This window comes from Hylobates moloch, unplaced genomic scaffold (assembly GCF_009828535.3).
Source record: "Hylobates moloch isolate HMO894 unplaced genomic scaffold, HMol_V3 SCAFFOLD_36, whole genome shotgun sequence".
Taxonomy (NCBI): domain Eukaryota; kingdom Metazoa; phylum Chordata; class Mammalia; order Primates; family Hylobatidae; genus Hylobates; species Hylobates moloch.
Genome location: NW_026652311.1, coordinates 50652 through 72691, shown reverse-complemented (window position 1 = coordinate 72691; position 22040 = coordinate 50652). Strand labels below are relative to the sequence as shown.

Here is a 22040-nt window from a genome sequence, read left to right as displayed (position 1 = left end):
ATCATATATGTATCATATGATATAGATCATATATGTATCTATATATGATATAGATCATATATGTATCTATATATGATATAGATCATATATGTATCTATATATGATATAGATCATATATGTATCTATATATGATATAGATCATATATATACAGACAAAGGTATATCTCATTTTATTCTGGTTTATCTTCACAGATATTGAATTTTTTTTTTTTTTTTTTTTTTTACAAATTGAAGGTTTATGGTAACCCTGCCTTGGGCAAGTCTATCAACCATTTTTCCAACAGCATGTGCTCACTTTGTGTCTCTGTATCACATTTTGGTAATTCTTGCAATATTTCAGACATTTTCATTATTATTATATCAGCCATGGTGATCTGTGATCAGTGATATTTGATGTTACTATTTTAATTGTTTTGGGGCACCGCAAAGCATGACCATGTAAAATGGCAAACTTAATGGATAAATGTTGTGTGTGTTCTGACTGTTCCACCCACCAGCCGTTTCCCCATCTCTCTCCTCTCTTCAGACATCCCTATTCTCTGAGACACAACAATATTGAAATTAGGTGAATTAATAACACCACAATGGCCTCTAAGTATTCAAGAAAAGGGTCTATCACTTTAAATCCAAAGCTAGAAATGATTAAGCTTAGTGAGGAAGGCATGTTGAAAGCCCAGAGAGGCCAAAAGCTAGGCCTCTTGTGCCAAACAGCCAAGTTGTGAATGCAAAGAGAAAGTTCTTGAAAAAAATTAAAAGTGCTACTCCAATGAAAACACGAATGATAAGAAAGTAAAACTGCCTTATTGCTGATATAGAGAAAGTTTTAGTGGTCTGAATAGAAGATCAAAGCAGCCACAACATTCCCTTAAGCCAAAGCCTAATCCAGAGCAAGGCCCTAATTCTCTTTTATTCTATGAATGCTGAGAAATCTTAGTGAGGAAGCTGCAGAAGAAAAGTCTGAAGCTAGTAGGGTTTGGTTCATGAGATTTAAGGAGACAAGACTTCTCCATAACATGAAGGCAAAAAGTGAAGCAGCAAGTGCTTACTTAGATGCTACAGCAAGTTATCCAGATCTAGTTAAGATAATTAATGAAATCAGGTGGTTCTACTAAGCAACAGATTTTCAATGTAGATGAAATAGTCAAGATGATGCCATCTAGGACTTTCATAATTAGAAAGGACAAGTTAATGCCTGGCTTCAAAGCTTCAAATGGCATCCTGACTCTCTTGTTAGGTGCTAATGCAGCTGGTGACTTTAAGGTGAAGCCAATGCTCATTTACCATTCCAAAAATCCTAGGGCCCTTAAGAATTATGCCTGCGCTTTATAAATAGAATAACAAAGCCTGAATGAAAGCACATATGTATACGGCATAGTTTACTGACTATTTTAAGCCCATTTTTGAGACATACTCCACAGGAAAAAAAAAGATTCCTTTCAAAAGATTACTGATTATTGACAATGTACCTAATTACCCAAGAGCTCGGATGGAGGTGTACAAGATTAATGTTGTTTCCATGCCTGCTACCCACAACATCCTTTCTGCAGCCCATGAATGAAGAAGTCATTTTGGCTTTCAAGTCTTATTGTTTAAGAAATAACATATTGCTTTACAAATTGCAAGAGAACTAGAAATGGAGCCTAAAAATGTGATTAAATTACTGTAATCTCATGATGAAACTTGAACAGAGGAGGGGCTTCTTTTTATGGATGAACAAAGAAAGTAGTTTCTTGAGATAGAATCTACCCCTGATGAAGATGCTATGAACCCTGTTGAAATAACAAAAGATTTAGAATATTACATAAACTTATTTGATAAAGCAGCAGCAGAGTTGAAGAGGACTGACTTCAATTTTGAAAGAAGTTCTACCCTGGGTAAAATGCTACCAAACAGCATACATGCTAGAAAGAAATATTTCATGAAGGGAACAGTCAATCAATGCAGAAAACTTTATTGTTGTTTTATTTTAAGAAACTGCCACAGCTACCCCAACCTTCAGCAACCACCACCCTAATCAGTCAGCAGCCATTGACATCCAGGCAACATCCTTAGCCAACAAAAATATTATGACTCACTAAAGGCTCAGATGAGTATCAGCATTTTTTAGCAATAAAGTAGTTTTTCATTAAGCTATGTACATTCTTTTCTTAGACATATTACTACTGCACACTTAATAGACTACCATATGGTGTAAATATGACTTTTATATGCAGTGGGAAACCAAAAACTTCATGGGACTCACTTTATTGCAATATTAGCTTTATTGTGGTGGTCTGGAACCCAACCTGCAATATCTCTGAGGTACGCCTGTATATATCCCATGTTTGTTATGTTTCTCTAGAGAGCCCTGAGTAATATACCCATTATTTCTCTGACAATATCTTCTGCCTCTCTCCTCTTTCAATAAAACTGTTCCAGCCACAATGACATCTATGCTTTTCTTTCAAGCATGCTCCTGCCTCAGGGCCTTTGTACTTAACCGCACCCTGCCTGGAATCCCTATCCCCTGAGAGGTGCATGGCTTACTCCCCTTTCCTTCTTTATATCTTTGTCCAAAAGTCACCTTCTCAGTAAAGCCTTCTCTGTATACCTTATTACGTCTGTCTGTCATACTACGTATTTTACTTACTGTTGCCCCTTTCTAAGATGTAAGCTCCATGAGGGCAGAAATTTTTGTCTGTTTTGTGCACTCAAAAATCCCCTTCAACTAGAAACATGCCTTCCTTACAGTAAGTGCTCAGTAAACATTTGTCCAATGAACAAATGGAGAAAATATGAAGCCAGTAGACATAGATTATAAGTGTAGAGGTTAAAGGTCTGTAAGTGTGGATAGACAGATGTAGTATGTATATGTGTATTAATATACCATATATATGTGTGTGTGTGTTTAAAAGTATATAAGTATAGGGTTAAAGGAAAGAAATACAGCTGTAGCTATGAAGGCCTTTTAAATTAGGGTACATCTTAGTATGTTTGGAAGCAGAGGACTCAGTGGACAGGGATAGATTAATAATACCATGGAAACAGAGGAAAACTAAGAGAGCACAGTCCTTAGAAATCATTTGATCAAGGGCAATGATAATGGGGTACCTTCTATTTTTAAAAATGTACAGATGCACAGTTCATAGAAACATAAAGATGGTCATGGGCAATCAGAAACAAGAAACAATGCCCAGCCTCAATTATAATTATAGAAACGAAAATTAAAACAACCAGATACATTGTTCTGTTCTCCAAGTAGTCAAATGCAAAATATCCAAAACCCAGTTGGCCAGTACAGAGAAACAGATACTTCCACACATTATTGAAGGGTAGGTCAATTGGTGCTGCATTTCCTATGTTTGGGGAATTCCCTGTCTTATGAGTCCTTCTTCCCATTATACAAAACAAATTATTTCCTCTCTAGCCTTCCTTATAGCTGAAACACAGGTAAATATTAATAAAACTTAAGCTCTGCCAAATCTACGATCTGTGCCATATTTTAAACTAGAAGCTACTGATGCAAAGGAAGCATCATATAAGGAATATACACTGGGAATAATTCCTAGTCATAGGAATTCACCCTACACATATGAATGTACATCAAGATATACAGATGCTCCTCAACAATTTACAAAGGGGTTACATCCAATAAACCCATCATAAGTTGAAAATATCATTAAGCCAAAAATACATTTAACACATGTAACAAACCAAACATCATAGCTTAGTCTAGTCTACCTTAAATATGCTTAGAACACTTACATTAGCCTATAGTTGCATACTGTAGCTTACCAGTTGTTTACCCTCATGATCACGTGGTTGACTGGATGTTGCGGCAGGCTGCCCACTGCCAAGCATCCCAAGAGAGTATCATATCATGTATCACTAGCCCAAAAAAAGATCAAAATTCAAAATTTAAAGACAGTTTCTACTGAAAAGTGCTTTCCTTTCACACCATCATAGTCAATATAAATCATGTCAAACCATCATAGTCTGAGACTGTCTGTATATTCAAATCTGTTCATTACAGAACTCTGAAATACTATCAAAAATTAGAAATTTAAATGTTCACAGATTTTACATCCCTGTGTGGATATATGTGTTTATAATATGGAAGGGTTAAAATCAAGAAAATATAATTAAGAGTTAGACCTAAGTAAGCATTATGCTAATTGAAAAAAGCTAGTACAAAAGGACAAATACTGTATGAATTCCACTTATATAAGGTACCTAGAGTAGTCAAATTCATAGAAACAAAAAGTAGAATGATGACTGCCAGGGGCTAGGGGAAGGAAGAATAGGGAGTTATTGTTCAATGGGTACAGTTTCAGTTCTGCAGGATGAAAAGAGTTCTGTGGAACGATGGATGAATGAATGAATGGATGTGACAGTGGCACAACAGTGGATATACTTAATGTCACTAAACTGTACACTTTTAAAAAAAGATGGTTTTTAAAGAAGAAAATAAAAGAATTAGATTTAGGAAATAAAACTAAGAGGTAAAAGCACTAACAATAAGAAAAATTTTAGATGATAAACAGGAGACCATGACTTGTCAACAAGAATGTAACTGTAGATAAGAAGTGGCAGAAAAATCTCTAGTAGTGAACAAGAATGTGAAGAATAGGTAAGAAATTCAAGAGCTAGATCACAAGCATCCTTATACCAAGTTTTCTTTGGGTCACTTGCATACTAGTTAACAGAGACAGCAGGCTGGCTTTTTACTAACCAAGGTCCTATTAAAAGAAGTACAGTTTTTATCAACAGTCCCCTAAATTGATAGCTCTGACCAGACTCCTGTGTCTCTTCTCCAATAGAGAAAGGAGAAAGGAGAAAGGCAAGCCTTTTATTCAGATTGGTGCCATCACAGAACTTGTAAACTTGAGCTGAGATCTCTTGTACGGTAGAAAAGAGAGAGAAGCAGGCTCACCATTTCCAGGCACAGACTCAAAGGCTTAGCCACAGGAAACAGTATGGCAGTTTACTTTATCAGGGGTGTCCAATCTTGCGGCATCCCTAGGCCACATTGGAGGAAGAATTGTCTTAGGCCACACATAAAATACACTAACATTAATGATGGCTGTTGGGCCAAAGAAAAACAAATCACAAAAAAATCTCATAATGTCTTAAGGATATTTACAAATTTGTGTTGGGCTGCATTCAAGGCCGTCCTGGGCCGCATGTGGCCCATGGACCATGGGTTGGACGACCATGGTTTAATTAGTAAAGACCTCCAACTCCCACCCCATCTCAATTCCTGTATGCATTTGCTAAAGTGTATGTGTACACTGTGGTATTTACATTTCCTTGAAATTCTAGCTATGATTAATAGACATTCTTCAATATTATTCTTATTGGCTATACTTATAACAAAAATTAGCTGGGCATGGTGGTGGGCGCCTGTAATCCCAGCTACTCGGGAGGCTGAGGCAGGAGAATCACTTGAACCCAGGAGGTGGAGGTTGCAGTGAGCCGAGATTGTGCCACTACACCCCAGCCTGGGCGACAGAGTGAGACTCCATCTCAAAAAAGAAAACAAAAACTATTTTAAAAATGAGATGAATTTGTACATGTTGATATAGAAAGATGTCTATGTTAAATGACAAAAGCAAGGTATACAGCTGTATTATATGATTCAATTCCTTTTGTGAAAAGAAAAAGTGAGATATATTTAAGCTGGTGGATACCAAAACATTTTCTGGGAAGATATGCAAGACACTTAATAATGAGAGACCCCTAAAAGGGTGGGGGCACTGGAATGAGAAGGAAAGCTTTAAATTCTGATTTTATATGTTTCTGTTCTGTTTGAAGTTTTTAACAATGCTCACAGTATTTTTTAATCTATCCACTTATATATTTAATATAGGATTATCTGAGTGAAAGGATTATGACCCAATTTTTATGCATTTCTGCATTTCTATAAAACCCTGATAAATGATATGTTTATAAGATCACCATTCTCCACACTTGAATTCCTTCTTATTAAAACTCTCACCTGGCTTATTCTCATGAAGATACTATACTTTGTTTTCTTTCTTACGTAAAATGAAGCTAATAATATCTACCTGACAAATTAGTTATGATGATTAAATGAGAAAAGTATGTAAAGTGTCCAGTAGAGTACCCAATACATAGTAAGCACTTAATAAATGTTAGTAATTCCAGTGAAAGTTGTTTTTTCACCCTGCATATATATAGTCACTCTTTTCCTACCTAAAAAGAATTTCTCTTCAGAACAACCACTTCCTCACTGTTAGCCCATGTGGCATGAGGCCCAGACTTAAGCCAATTAGAGCATTCCATTCCCTTTGCACAGACTGTTTCACAGGTGGCCCCGGACTTTTATTCAAATCAATGCTGGGGAAGAGAAACTCTCATTGCCCCTTGGATTTAAATTTTAGAAGATATGAGGCTGGAGTTGCTGTAGCTATCTTACCACAGCAAGGGGAGAGCCTAAAGGTGCTAGAGGCCATCATATAGAACCTGAAAATACTGCCAACACAATGGAATTCAAAGCAAGGAAAGAAACCAAATCCTTGTGTCTTTGTCTGAACCCTTAATCCAGTTACAGTCACCTGAATTTTTAGTTCCAGGAGACAATATTTGTTTTTTCTCAAGACAATTTGGATTGGGCTTTCTGTCACTTGTAATCAACAGGGTCCTATCCTAGATATTACTGTAATTATTTCTTCTTACATTCTAAAAATGAACATTTTCTTAATATCCTTGGTCTGGTGCTAGCTTCTCTCCACTTACAATCTTAAAAAACTAACCTATTTTTAGTGTTCCAGTTATTCTTGTAACACTATCCATTTTATTTTCTCTCTTAAACCATACTCTCTACCTCTACTGCTTGTTGAATACATCTTTCCAGAATTCCAACCTACAGAATAAAAACATACTTATCTTTCAAAATGATATTTCCAAAAAAGAGCTGTTCTGCCTTCTAGCTTCCTGGGTTTTTGGTGGTAAGTTATGTGGGTTTCAGTAACATTAATATACCAAGGTGCTTATATTATCAGGAGGAATATTCACTTCTATCTGCACTGTGTCTGTATCTAATTTATTAATCTTAAACAATATTCTCTAAATATTTATAAAATACATAAATTCATATTAATTATCTAATTTATCTAAATATTTACAATTACAAACTTAATCTTTTAAAATATTTACTCAGAAATCTAATTTCAGCCTTTCTGAAATGTTATGACATTAGAAGGCAAACAAAACACATATTATTAAAATGATGAAAAAACCTTGCACTTAAAGAATTGAAAATGAAGATTTTAATTCTAATTCCAATTTTTCTCTTTGAACTTATTTCTTCCTGTGGGTTATAATTTTTTCTAATGTAAAAAGTGAGGTTTTCCTTCTAAGACTGCCTGAAATTGCAGATAGAGATTACTGGCAGATCATTTTAGACTAGGAAGATAAGACCCGGTTATAGCAATACTTTCCAAAATGATTGTAACTCAGTCTTTTCCAGGTAGGCCAGCTTCTCTTTGTAATTAAACCCTGTTAATTTCATAAGACATGTCCAAAATATTGGCAACAATCAACCAAAAGTCTTTATTTCTTGTAACTCTAATATCTTCTCAAAATTTATACTTATTCTGAATGTCTTATTTTTGTGGTATATATAAATCTCCAGATTTAAGTCTACTCTGTAGCTGTTTGTTGTTTTCTCATTATACAACCTGGTTTATGCCCCTTTTCAAAATAGTTTTCTGAGTGGGCAATGGTTGGGTTCAATTAAATTTAAGGCCATCAGTCAGTTTATTTATCAAAACTATATTTTCTGTGACTTATCGTTCTTCCTATACCTTATCACTAATTCAAGGATACACAAAGTATAGTATATGACTGACTTCAAGGGTTCATACTCTGAACCATCACAATCTACAAAAGCTATAGATTTTTTCCCCAAAATGACTCCAGATTTTTTTCCATCCTATTTAGGCACTTCTCACTTATTGTTATATAGTAACAATCTTAACTAAAGCCTAGACTGATCTCAGTTTCTTTCCCCTTTAACATACCCCACGTAACTACTGTTAATTATTCTTCCTACATTTACCAAGTCATTCCTTGGCTCAGAATTGTTCTAAAAGCTGTTTCCTCCATATCATATCTAACATCCTTGACTTGGTTTTCAAGATCCTTCAGGAGCTACCCTTCCTCTAAGTTGATATCCCATTATTCACCCTTAGCATACTTTAGTAAGTTCAATGTCATAAACACAGCAAAATCAAATCCTTATGGAATATGTGCTAGATGAACAATCATAAACAGTATGATGAGACAGGTATTATATGCTAGTTTCATAAATAAATACTCTCAAGATTGACAAAGTGAGGAAACTGTCAAGCATATACCTAAAAAATGATGGAACTTGGGATTCTGTTTTCTATATTACATCTTTCCACTACATTGTGCTCTGTTCCCCCAAATACACCACTCAATTTGGTCTATACTTTTTTTTTTTTTTTTTGAGACGCAGTTTCGCTCTTGTTCCCAGGCTGGAGTGCAATGGCACTATCTCAGCTCACCGCAACCTCCACCTCCCGCGTTCAAGAGATTCTCCTGCCTCAGCCTCCCTAGTAGCTGAGATTACAGGCATGCGCTATCATGCCCTGCTAATTTTTTATTTTTAGTAGAGACGGGGTTTCTCCATGTTGGTCAGGCTGGTCTCGAACTCCCAACCTCAGGTGATCCGCATAGTTGATACTTCTCCAACTCACGTTTTGTAGTGTTTTACAAACTTTGGAAATGCAAAAATTCCAGAAGCCCTCAAAGTTAATCCTTGTATCTTCTTGGTATGCTTACCAGCCAAAAAACTTTTTTCATTAAGCTTTATTTTCTGTAGTTTGTTTCATGAAAACAATAATTAGCTTTTAACTTCAAACATAAAGATATATCACGATATTGAGTCTATGCTTATTCAAAACACACCAGTCTCCCAACCTCACCAAATTCTTACAATTGGGTGGGAGGGGGGTGGCTCTCCATACCTTTTTGAGAATCACTGAATCTGACTTCATGCTCTTCGAGGGAAGAACCGTAATATATTTAGAGTGATAATGTAAATTCATTCAAAAGGCAGATTTATTGGTGATTTAACATGCCAGACCCTAAGTAAGCAAAAGTTAAAGAAAAAAAAAAGGAGGCTAGTAGTTCTCAATGTCAAGTACTTAACAGTTGTTGCATGAATACTGGAGATAGTCAAATGAGCCAGTGGCTCTTTAACAATGTAGGGAATTAGGAGCAAGTATGAGATTCTGATTATAAAGTTGTAGGAAAACTAACTTCCCAGAAAAATGCACATAGAATTATGTATACAATGTCAGGCGAGTTATGAACTCTGAAGCCCAATCACCTACCACCAGATCCACAGACCTCAGGTTAAAAATCCACTAAAACTAAGTTCTCGGGGAACAGGAATTGCCAAACTTGCTTACTAATCCTAATTATGCCTCATCCAGTGCAATGTATACAAACACTACTTAGGGAATATTTGCTGATCGATAATTTCCTCATAAAAATAACCAGAACACTGGCGAGTCGTTTTTTCCATTAAAGAGCCTTTTAGTCAAATTATTTTAAAAGTCCGAAACCTTTCACTAGTAACATCAATGATCTAAAAACTAGTAACTCGAAAATCGTTATTGCGCTATTCACATGTGGACTAAGCTATCACTAATCCAGGTCTTGTTCTAGTTGTCTCTCTACTCCCTTCAAATTCAGGGCTTCCTCCTTCGCATCCCAAAAGCTACACCCAGAGCCCCGCTGCCGCCAGAGAGACAGAAAATGATGCTCCACGAAGCACACACCTTCAAAACAGGAAAGATGGGATCCAGTGACGGCTACAACTTCCAAACTCTTTTCTCACCAGGTCCAGAGGTGAAGAGATTTACCTCAAGTTCCAGGAAAGCGGTGGCGATTGCTCTCAAATACCTGGTACCAGTTACCAACAAGCCTCCCGACCTCCCCGTCACCATAGTGACTTCTAAGAGTTACCCTCCCTTCCTCATCCCGCGATACTTCTACGCTGCACGTCATCCGAGTGGGCCCGAGACCCCGCCTCTCGGCGAGCCCGCCCTCTTCTGAAGAGGCGTTTCTGGACCATTGAGCCTCTCCTCCAGCTGTGAGCGGAACCCTACCGTTTTAAAAAACATCTTTCAAAACTTACCACGTTGTCTTTCCAAATATTTTTAATAATAGTGCTGCTGCTGTAGACCACAGAGAAAACAATCCCTCGCTCTTCCTTTTCACTTAGTAGAAACTTCTGCGTAGGTCCCGCCAGGAGTTCGCGCATGCGCAGGAGCGACCATAAGATGGCGGTGATAATCGCCGCACTTTTTTTCAAATTAGTGGATCCCAGAAATCATTGCGCGCATTTGTAACGAATTTCCGTTCGAGTTTGTATTTTAGGCGCCATTTTCGAGTGAAGGACCCGGAGCCGAAACACCGGTAAGAGCGGGGAGGTGGGTACTACAGAACCGTCTCCAGCCTTGGTCTGAGTGGACTGTCCTGCAGGTAAAGTACTTCTCTTCCTGGTCAGGTTGTCACGCTCTTACTTCCTGCCTTGTCCGCGAGCGCCTGGAAAATAGAGGCCTTGAGCCCGAGCAGCGAAGTCCGGGCTTGAGGCTGCCGCTGGGAGATTTCTCTTGCTGTCACCCCTCCCCCCCTCGGCCGCTCCCCGGCGGCCCGGGCTCCCGCGCGCAGCTCCCGGGCGCCACTTTGCCAAGCTACTCAAACGTCTCGGGGAGGCCCCGAGCCTCGCAGATCTCTTCTTTAAAAAATCCTAGTCTCTATCTGGGAAAGGGCGTCTCCCCCTACCCCCCTTTCTTCTGCCAAGGGACTAGTCACCGGGGCTCAGCCTTCGCTGGTGACCTTTCATGGTTTACTGTCCAACGGGACTCCGCCCTGGGAGCTGGAGAGACAAACTCTTGCCACCCCAAATTAGCAAGCGCTGCCAGCGTCCGACTTGAAGTTGCTAGTGGTTGGTCCCAGCCTTCGCCCTTCGCGGTCCGACCGCAGAGAGGAGGGAGACCTCGTTATGCCCCTGGCCGTCAACGGCGCCAGGAGCTAAAGGGCGGGCAGACGAAAGCGGGCGGCGAGTCGCCAGTTAGTCCTCACCGCTCTAGAGAGAGTTGCTAGCCACGGGATCCAGACCCTGACACGAACTCGTTTCTCCACGTCGGTGCGCTTGCATCCCTGGCCCCGAGAGCGTGGGAATGTCCGGAAATGCTGGCATATGGGAGTTCCTTGGTTAGAAATGCGTTAGCGAATATTACACGCTTATACTATGGGCGGACGAGTGGAGAGCCTTAAAAAAAAAAATGCTAAGCAGTTGCTCAATCGTTGATTGATCCTCAGGCACGTCTAGTTTTTCCCACTTACATAGGTCTTGTTAAGAAACCAGTTCTGCCTTCTTGCCACTCGTGTCTTTCGATGGCTCCCTTCCCGAAGTCCCGCTGCCTCTAAGCGGGGTGTTAAGCGGGGCTCTCGGAAGCCGGTGGACAGAGGTTTCCCCGGGTGGGGCGGGCGCTGTGTAGCGGCCCGCGGGCTGACTTGGTCCTCGCTGTCCGCCGGCCCCAGCGACCATGCCCCGTAAAGGCACCCAGCCCTCCACTGCCCGGCGCAGAGAGGAAGGGCCGCCGCCGTCCCCTGACGGCGCCAGCAGCGACGCGGAGCCTGAGCCGCCGTCCGGCCGCACGGAGAGCCCAGCCACCGCCGCAGGTGAGTGACCCGCCGCGACTCGGCAGGAACGCGCGCTGGGGGACTGGCAGGCAAACTCGCCCAGCCGGAGGCTGGCTGGGGTTGTTGAGCGCGGGCTAGAGGCTGCGGGGTTGACGTCTGAAGGTCCGGTGTCGGTCCGGTAGAGGGCTCAGGAAAGCCATTTGGCAACTTTGAGATAGGACTCCCGTGCAATTTTGGTGTAACAGCGCTGGAAGGGATGGGGGCGAGCAAACGGGTTCAGTTGTGAATTTTTGTTTGTGACCTGTGGAATGGTACAGACATCTTTATTGTATTTACGCTAAAATGGAGACGGTCAATCAAGAGAGCAAGTGAACTTTTTTCCCGGAGACAAATGAATATGACTATGTGAGCATGATGAAAAGTTTCTTGACCCTAACCTCACCTCCGTGGTCTTAGATTGCCTTTAAAGAGAAGACAATAATTTATTTGAAATCATTGTAGCTTTTGTGAGTCCAGGAGTTGGGTGACATTATTAAACCCTCGTGGCAGTGTCGCTGAAGTTCATGAGTTTCCAGAATGAAGGTTCCAGGTGCTCAGCGGTACGGAGAATTGGATCTAGAGCCTTAGGATTTAACCTGTTTAGGATAGACGGCAGGAAATAGCTTGTTACGGTTTTCCCAGATTTGCTCTATGCTGTAGTGTTTTGACTCTTAAGAGGTGTGGGTGTATAGAATTTTGTGACTGGTGGCATTTCTTTCTATAATTTCTTTTTTAGTAAAACCAAGCTGAAGGTTTAGTCACCCCCATGAGTTTAAGATAATAACATATTTAAGTGGAAAATACAGACTCCTAAGTTTCATAAATAACATCCCTCCATCCCCTACTTTAAAGATGGGCAGTCATTAGTTCTCGGAACTAATTGCACTAATGTAGGCTTTTCCCTCGGTTTGCCTTCCTTTTCCTTTCCTTTCACTGACTTAGAGACTGCAAGTGAGGAACTTGATAATAGAAGTTTAGAAGAGATTTTGAAAAGCATTCCTCCTCCCCCGCCTCCAGCAATGACCAATGAAGCTGGAGCTCCTCGGCTTATGATAACTCATATTGTAAACCAGAACTTCAAATCCTATGCTGGGGAGAAAATTCTGGGACCTTTCCATAAGGTATTTGTATGGAAATAACTATTTTATAACTTTTAAATAACTGTTGTAAGGTAATACGTCTTTACCAGATGTTTCAGTTTTGTAACTCCTAAAATTCATTCACTCCTTATTTATCCTGATAGTCTTTCTCTCTCTCTCTCTCTCTCTCTGTCTCTCTCGCTCTCTACACACACACACACACACACACACACACACACACACGTTTCATATGATTTTAACACTGAAATTATCTTTTGTTTATCTGGTTATCTTTGGTACCTCTAGCTATAAAGTTTTCCGTTGAATGGAGTCGGTGTGTGTTTTTGTTTGAAAGAGTGTTTTCCCTTGGATAATTTTTTTTTTCTTAAAGCCTTCATTGGAACCCTTAGATAATTTAACTATAAAATGAGTTTTCTAAAACGTCTGCGTTAGAATTGGAGCATTCTTATTGAATGTTGAAGCTTTTAAGAGAGGAGAACTTGATGTAAGAAAACTCAAGTTGTATGCCTGTGATTAGCAATGAGAACTTTTAAATACTTGCAGTTTTTAACTGCAAGTAAAAAAACTAACAGTTTAAGTTAAAATCAGTAGTATTAGCATGACCTTATGAACTTTTCCGTGTTTTGTTTTTGTTTTTTTAATGCAGCGCTTTTCCTGTATTATCGGGCCAAATGGCAGTGGCAAATCCAATGTTATTGATTCTATGCTTTTTGTGTTTGGCTATCGAGCACAAAAAATAAGATCTAAAAAACTCTCAGTATTAATACATAATTCTGATGAACACAAGGACATTCAGAGTTGTACAGTAGAAGTTCATTTTCAAAAGATAATTGATAAGGTAAGGGGTCTTTATTGTTATTGGCAAGTTCAAGTAAGGAAAATGGACTTAAATGCATTACATATTTTATTTTTGGCTTTAAGAAGTTTGTATATAATTATAGCAGAAAGCATTGGTTTCATTACCTCTGACTGTATTTTATTTTGGGGGAGTGGTGGTGCCTGTTAAAATACTAATTTTTTAGCTAAAGAAATGAATTACAAATAGTTCATAGTAATCCTTTTTGGAATAAAAGCATTGAGCAGTTTTAGGGTCCTGAGTACTAAATAGGCATTATTTTACTATAAATATTCAGTTCATTTTTAAAGTTATATTTTGATTGCTTTAGAATAAATTGGCTAAACTTGAAAATGTAACAGTTGGCCGGTTTTACCATCTTCATTATTTCAGTGCATTTTAACTCTAATGTTAGTGGCCCCTGAGTATCTGTGATATGAAAGAGCTTTGCTTCAGTTTGACTACTGCTGTAATTAAGTCCTTTAGAAATGGAGGAAGGACAAGCTAATGTTTGTTTTCTAGAAATAGAGACAACTATAGGTAAAATGTCTAGATTATTTACCTGTTGAGACTTTTTCTCTTCTGTTTAATAATTAATGTAGGAAATTGATTGTTCAAAAATAACTCGATGGAACCTAACAATATAGAAAACTAATTACATAATGAAATTGGGAGGTGATTTGGCTTTTGAATTTCGTTTTCCTTTTTTTAATACAAAAAAATACATACTTTATACAGAATCATCTATTTTAATTTGGTTTCTTTTGTGCTTTCTATTGTACAAGTTGGGTTGGGAAATAGATTGCCAGGAAATCAGATTTTATTCCATTGCCTATTAATTACATTTGATTTATCTAAATTTTAGAAGCCTTTGCTTCAGTATGACAGAACTTTTAAGGTTAAGAGAAAGTGAGTGTTAAAGTAGATTTGCAATTGATTTTTTTAAAACTGTTTAAAAGAAAATCTAGAGAATTTAGTTGTTATTTCTTTGTGATTCTTTTTACTTTAAATTAATGGCACACTCTTTACCCTCCCACACAAAAAAAACTAAACTGTATCACCCCGTTACTACCTTCCTTCCTTTTTCTTTGAATCATCATTTTTAAAAGCTGCAGCTTTTTAATCTGTCAACATGTTAATAATTTGTGTGGGTTTTGGATATGATGGGAATCTTGTGTACCTCTTCTCAATCATAAACGTTTAAAAGGCTTGTTTGGAGGTGGGTTTTTTCGTTGGCTGGTTGGTTTGGTTTCTTGATTTTTGTGATCTTTGAGAAAGGGACCAAAACAGCATGGAAAAGTATCAATTCTTTGCTAAGTTGGGTTATTAATGAGAACTACTGGCAGTTTGTGTGCATGTTCAATTGAAGTTTTTAATCCATAGAATTAGTTTCAGTATGAAATGAGTGAATTCTGAAGTAGGCCTATGACTTAATACCAACAATTGTTTTCTGGTTTTGTTTTTCCTCAAAACAGGAAGGGGATGATTATGAAGTCATTCCTAACAGTAATTTCTATGTATCCAGAACGGCCTACAGAGATAATACTTCCGTCTATCACATAAGTGGAAAGAAAAAGACATTTAAGGATGTTGGAAATCTTCTTCGAAGCCATGGAATTGACTTGGACCATAATAGATTTTTAATTTTACAGGTAAGTTTATTAAAGACTTCAAAGATTCTCTTATTCTTGTTACTTTTTTTTCTATAAAGCTAGGTTGGATGAATCCTATATTTTTGAGGCCTTAAAGTACTGTAGCAGCACATCATGGTTTACATGCTACAGTCAAGATGCGAATCATTATTTGCTGCTCTAGAAATTTAAGGAAATTCATTCAAAACTATGTTTTCATCATCAGATGTTCATTTTGTTTGGATGAACTGACATACTTGTTCCACTCTAGCAGCACGTAAATATTGGCGTAGTGAAATAGATATTAAACACCAATATTACTGTGCTGCTTTAGTGTGACAGGGGCATAGCAACTATTTTATCAATTGTTTGTATTTCCCTTTAAGGTAACATTTTAAGTGAAATGTATTATCTTTTAATCTATCCTTTTCCTTTATTTTTGTTCTTGTTATCTGTTCTGATATATAACCAAAAAAATGAAAAAATCTGTATACTTGGTGTTTGATTTACCTAAGCACCTAGTTAATTTAATCTTTGTAACATTTTGGATGGTTAACTTAACCTTTACTCAAATTGGTTTTTGTTTTGTTGAAAATGACTTACTTGGTGGAACCACTACTACTGAAAGAAAGAAAGAAACGTTGATATTACATTGTTAAGTATCACAACTGTTTAAAAGAGCAAGTCCTTTTAAAGAGATGTAAAAATTAAGTACCTGTGCCAAACTGATTTTTATTAGAAACCCTATTTTCTTTAAGTAAAAGTATATTCTACCAGCATGGCTTGGTAAGAAAAATCGCCTATCTTTTTTTCCCTGTCCTCAAAATTTAGAATTTTTCGAAAAAAAATAAATAATAAGGGTAAAACCATGGCTTTGTCAAGTTCCTGTTTGATTCGAGGGTGTCTTCTTTTCCTGTGTTCTATCCAGAATCACCAAAGCATAATAATAAAAGCAAAACTATTTTGTGATGCAGAAATGACTGAAATAAGTAAGGAATTTTGATTTGATGCTAAAAGTTTTGTTAGGGTGACTGAATGTTCCTAATAACAAACATAAAATATTAGCCTGTGTTTCCATTTTAGTCTTTATTCTTCGATTGTTTTTAAAAATTATTACTTTTAGACATTCATAGTATACAAGGTAAATCAGTATCATTCTAGGATAACCTTTTTAAGTATCTTTTATTACCAGGCACCAGTATATTTGCAATACTTCAACCTAAACTTATTTAAAAATTAATGTTGAGGAAATTGCAGATATATTTCTAAACAAGATTTGAATTGTTAGAATGTGGCATTAAAGGATTTTGTGTGTTTTTAAAATCAAATTGAACTGTCTTATTGACTTACATAATCTAGGATTTGGTTTGGTTAATAATGGATAAAAAGTTATGTCCCTATATAATACTAAATTTGATGATGATACCAATTTGCAGGAAATCGTACTTATGTTTATCTTGTGCTTAGTCTTCTTTTACCGTCATCCTGGGATAATCAAAGTTCCACATTTATGCAAAGATTCATCAAAATACACTGCATTTTAACCCTTCTAAGGATAATTTTTTTCTCTGTACAGCATCTCTGTACATAATTCATTAATAAAGGAAGCTAATGTAATATTGTCCCAACAAAGTAATTAATTTATAAATTGTCAAATTTATATTACATTTGTGCTTCTGAAGTATATGGGATACTAATGCCAATTTGTCCACATGATAATCTGAACCTTTTTATGTGATCTTTACAATTGTTTAAAAGACATTTCTTCCCAAATAATACCAAGGTGAATGTTCCAAGTTAACAGATTCAGTTTGACTCAATTAAATTTACAGATAAGGACCTTAGGAACTCACCTGTTAGGAATAAGAAACAGGGATTGGACTACGGTAGAACTAATAGTACCCAGTTAAAACTTTGAGGGGAAGTGGCATGGTTTCTATGGATTTTTTTTTTTTAAGTCGCTTATGAAAATCTCAGACGCCTAAGTGGCAATTTAAAGCATTTGATGGTAAGTAAAAATGTGATTTTTATTACCTTCTCTCCTACTGAATAACATCTATCTTAAAAACTGATTTGGGAGGTTGAGAAATTGGAAACAGCACCGTAGTTATCAACATCCGAGACCTAAATTATTACTTGGAATAAAACATGTAGACTATTTGGCCAGTAATAGTGATTAACAGCAAAAGTAATCTAAATTTAGTAAAAATAAACATTTATTTTTGAGATTAAAAAGAAGTTCCTAAGAGTAAAATTTTTCAGTGTTAATATATTCACTTAGCAAATTTTTCAAGTAGACATTTTTATTACTTAAATTCATTAAAAATTTCATTAATTGGCCATTCAAATGAATTCCTATTAAGGCACTATGCTAAAATGCTATAAGTAATAGTAAGATAGCTAAACCTTGTTTCTTGTCCTTAAAGACACATACATGACCTCAGAAAGTTTGTTATGATTGACCATTGTGTTTTTTATAATTGTACATTTTCTTTTATATATACCTACTTTGGGAGCCTCGGTCCCATTGTAAGTCCATACAAGTAGAGTTCTATTAGCTCTGTAGAGCATTTCTTGGGTAACTATGACTTGTAAATTAGGGGTGCTTTTGCTACATTCAGGGGTAGAAGAATGGTTAATGTTTTTACTAAAAAGTTGTATTAATGATTGCTGCCTCAGGAATATTTTTGTAAACTCAAAAGCTACAACTATTAGCACAACTTTAATTTTGTCAAAGTTTTCAACTTCATATGCTTTTGTCTTCATGTTACAAAATCTAAAGTTTGAAACAAGAACCAGGCTGGGCGCGTTAGCTCACGCCTATAATCTCAGCACTTTGGAAGGCTGAGGCAGGCAGATCACTTGAGCCCAGGAGTTGAGACCAGCCTAGGCAACATGGTGAAACTATGTCTCTACAGAAAATACAAAAATTAGCTGGGCATGGTGACACACCCCTATAGTCCCAGGTGACACACCCCTATAGTCCCAGCTACTCAGGAGGCTGAGGTGGGAGGACTGCTTGAACCCAGGAGGCAGAGGTTGCAGTGAGCCAACATCGTACCACTGCACTCCAGCCTGGGTGACAGACTTTGTCTCTAAATAAATAAATAATAGCCAAGGTCTTTTTTTTTTTTAATTATTTTGTAATTTGGAGATTTAATTAACCTAGGTCTGAGTTGTTGCCTACCCATCTGTTCTTTTTTCCAATGTACTTCTCTTACTTAAGCTTGTCACATAAACTACTTGGGTTCTAGTCTCTTAGTCTGTAGAAATGAGCCTATGCTATAATATCAAAAGAAATTTTTAGTTTTTACAATAATACCTCAGTTTTCCAAAGGTGTCTGATTCAATATCCACAACTAGGGTGGAGGTGGTGGAGAGCAGCAAGGAAGCTACCTCTAACCAACCAGAAATAGATATCAAGAAGTCCAACTACTAACAGATTACTCTTTCTGTTTTATTTTAGAAAGATACTAACCTTGGTGGTTTAGTTTCTTGGCCTCTGGTAGCTTACAAAGATCAAATCAGAGTAAAATGTATTAGAGGAAGATAAAGAACACTATAGTATAGTATAATAAAAGATACAGAAAATAAAAAGATGATCAAGATAAAAACTTAAACCCAGTAATTTTAGGCTGTTTGATTTTTATGCAAACACCCATATTTGCTGTAAGAATGATTGAAACCCTCCTTCATAGTAATTACAAGTAAAAATAAAGAGAAGAATAATTGAGGCCTTACTAGGACAACAAAACTTTGTTATAGCTATGTACTGTTTGAGTTTTCTGTAGTTTATGCTTGCTAAAATTTGAATTACATTTGAATAAGGATAAAGGACATCATACCTATTCATTCCTCTTAGATTTCTAAGCTGTATTTCGTAAATTGATTCTCAAAGAATGGTATAACTGGATCATAATATCCTTGTTTGCCACTCAAGAAACTATTCCATAAATTAAGATAACAGTGGTGGGAAAAAAGCATTTGAGACCTTGTTTCATATGCTTTAAGATACAGCAAATAGAGAACACTGGGAACATATGAAACTTTGTCAGCGTCAGATAATAGTATTGTAGCAACTTGAAACACTTTTTGTCTGTGATTGTGCCAGTCACTATTTGTGATTTGGATTGAACCTTGATATGACTTTAAATTCAGGTTGATGTTTTAAAATTATTTCTGAAATATATTGAGCTTAGTGCCCTAAATAAAGGGACTATATTCTATAATTTTACACAAGTTATGTAAGTTTTCTGAAGAAATAAGGAGGAATCCTTTAGGCACAGACTGTCAGTCTACAGATTACATAGGAGATGGCACAAATGGAAGAAGGAGGAAGAAAGGAAATGGTAGCAAGTGGTAGAGCAGGCAAAGGACATCAAAGAACAGAGCAACAAGAAAAGTCCCAGGTTGTCACTGTAATACCACAGTAGTCTTAATAGTCAAAGGACAAGTAAAGGCCTGTTAATAGCCTGTTGATTCAATAATGCTAATCTGATAGTATGGTAACTGGTTTAAAAATGAGCAATACAGTGTAATAATCTTAAGACTGAATGTTATATAGGATTTGAGATGTAACTATTTTGCTTTGTAAATATCCTGCTTTAAAAAAAAAAAAATGCTCAACTCTATTAGAGGAAATCATAGCTGTATCTTTCATTTTATTTGGAGAGAGAGGAACAAACAACCAAAAATAAGCAACCATTGTTATTTACCCAAAGCTAAGCTGTTTCTTAATAGCTGTACTCTCTCTCTTCAATAAGTAATTTGCCAGGAGAAATACGATGTTTTTAAGGAATATTTTTTTTCAGCGTAAACTGTTACACTGAATCTCACCTTTTAGCTATCTGAAAAATGTATACTTAAATAATACATTATGGCTGTTTGACTCAAATGTAAGTTCTTTTGGGATGGTTTTTCGTTTTCTTAAGTGTTCAGATATTCTCCTTGAATTGGGTAGAATATTAATTGTCAGATATTGTTTGTTATTTGGATGATAAACACTAACCCACAGGATTTAAACTACAACTTCTAGACTAGGCGTGGTAGTTCATGCCCTTAATCCCAGCATTTTGGGAGGCTGAGGCAAAAGGATCTCTTGAGTCCAGGAGTTCGAGACCAGCCTGGGCAACATAGAGGGACCACCATCTGTACAAAAAAAAATTTTTTTTTTTAAAGATTAGCTGGGTGTGGTGGTGTGCATTTGTAGTCCCGGCTACTTGGGACACTGAGGTGGGCGGATTGCTTGAGTCTGGAAGGTCAAGGCTGCGGTGAGCTGAGACTACACCACTGTACTCCAGCTTAGGTGATAGAACAAGACCCTGTCTCAAAAAAATAATAAATGAGTGAACAAACAAACTGCGGCCTCTAGATCAGTGGTTCTCAGCTGACAGTAATTCTGCCCCCCTTCCCATAGGACATTCAGTAACGTCTGAAGACAGTTTTGGTTGTTACAGCTAGGTAGAAGGGGGGATGCTACTGGCATCTAGTGGGTAAAGGTTAGAAATGCTATTAAAGCATCTTATAATGTCCAGCATAGCTCACCACAACAAAGAATATCCAGCCCAAAATGTCAGTAGTGCCACTGTTCATAAACCTTACGTAGAGACAAACTTTGAATAAGACTCTTGGCTTCCTCAGTGACTTAACGTTCATCCTGTGTAATCCAAAGGTTTGGGCATTTTTCCAGGCTTCAATCCTGTCTAAAACTTAAACTATTGCTGCAAACATTTAGAGAGAACTAGAAGTTGAGAGTAGAATAAAATACTTTATATAAATATCTACATATTTTCACTTAACATACCAATTCATACATAATATAATGAATGTTATGGAAAATAACTTTTGGGGTAGCAGTTTTACTTTGTTTGATAATCATTGTGCTTATAGACTGTCAAAAGTATTGAAAAGTGATGTATACAAGTAAAATTATGCCTTATGAGTAGATTTTCAAATAAGCTGTTTTGTCCACTGTTATTAAATTGTCTACTTTTTTTGTTGAGGCTTTTGGTGAATATGATGCTCTCATTAGTAAGTTTTACCCCACATTTTTAAGGTTCACCTGTATTCACTTACAAAATGGGAATCACTAAGATATTTAAATTAATAAAATTAAAAAAACAAAATATTTTTAATGTGTAATTGTTTTTGTTGACTTTTTTCATCTTAGCTATTTTGCTGAAAATAAGAGGTATATCTTTTTTCATTTGCCTGTACCTGTTCTTCCATTGTAATAGTCTAGAGTACAAACAAGCTACTTCTATAAAATGGCAGCATTTGGCCTGAACATACTCAGACACAACTTTCTCTCCACCATCAAACTAAATGGCTGCCTGGCAGTCACCCTTCATGGTTACTTATTATGGATTTTTTTTTCTCTTTTCTCTTCATAATTAAACTGCATAAATGCAAATATGTAAAGTTAATCTAAGATTTTAATTACAGTTCAAAGTTGTTATATTAGTGATTACAAACTAAAAGTTTTCTGATGTCTCATGTACCAGTACCATTAGTTTTCTCTAGTCAAGGTGGTCTGTTTAATTTCTGTTATTACCATGAGAAATAGGTAATATCCTTTTCTGTTGAAGGCTCTTGTTTTTAGAAAACTGAACATTTAAGTTTTTGACTACTCTTGAAACCTATTACTTGTTCAGGAACTCCTAAAATCCATGTTTGTAGAGAAAGTTGGTAATACTACTTTGGGGCAGGGTTCCTAGCACAGTTTAACCATGCAAGTGTTTTTGAAAA

General features: G+C 36.9%; 2 protein-coding genes across 4 annotated transcripts in view; one reads left to right on the top strand and one right to left on the bottom strand.

Annotated features, from left to right (window-relative positions):
• Positions 1-9990, bottom strand: part of LOC116463446 (intraflagellar transport protein 80 homolog) — a 148981-nt gene extending 138991 nt beyond the window's left edge. For both annotated transcript variants that reach the window (XM_058434625.1, XM_058434626.1), the window contains exon 1: positions 9816-9990. The gene's annotated coding sequence lies outside the window, so the exon portion shown is untranslated. The remainder of the gene's footprint in view (positions 1-9815) is intronic.
• Positions 9991-10422: 432 nt separating this feature from the next.
• LOC116463444 (structural maintenance of chromosomes protein 4) overlaps positions 10423-22040 on the top strand; it is a 35091-nt gene continuing 23473 nt past the window's right edge. The window contains exons 1-5 of one of the 2 annotated variants that reach the window (XM_032146552.2): positions 10423-10521; positions 11587-11727; positions 12670-12848; positions 13474-13665; positions 15138-15314. In XM_032146552.2, the coding sequence (XP_032002443.1) occupies positions 11592-11727; positions 12670-12848; positions 13474-13665; positions 15138-15314 (684 nt within the window). In that variant the 5' untranslated portion in view covers positions 10423-10521; positions 11587-11591. Of the gene's footprint in view, positions 10522-11584; positions 11728-12669; positions 12849-13473; positions 13666-15137; positions 15315-22040 lie in introns of those variants that run through there. The other variant, XM_032146554.2, reaches the window with a different exon arrangement.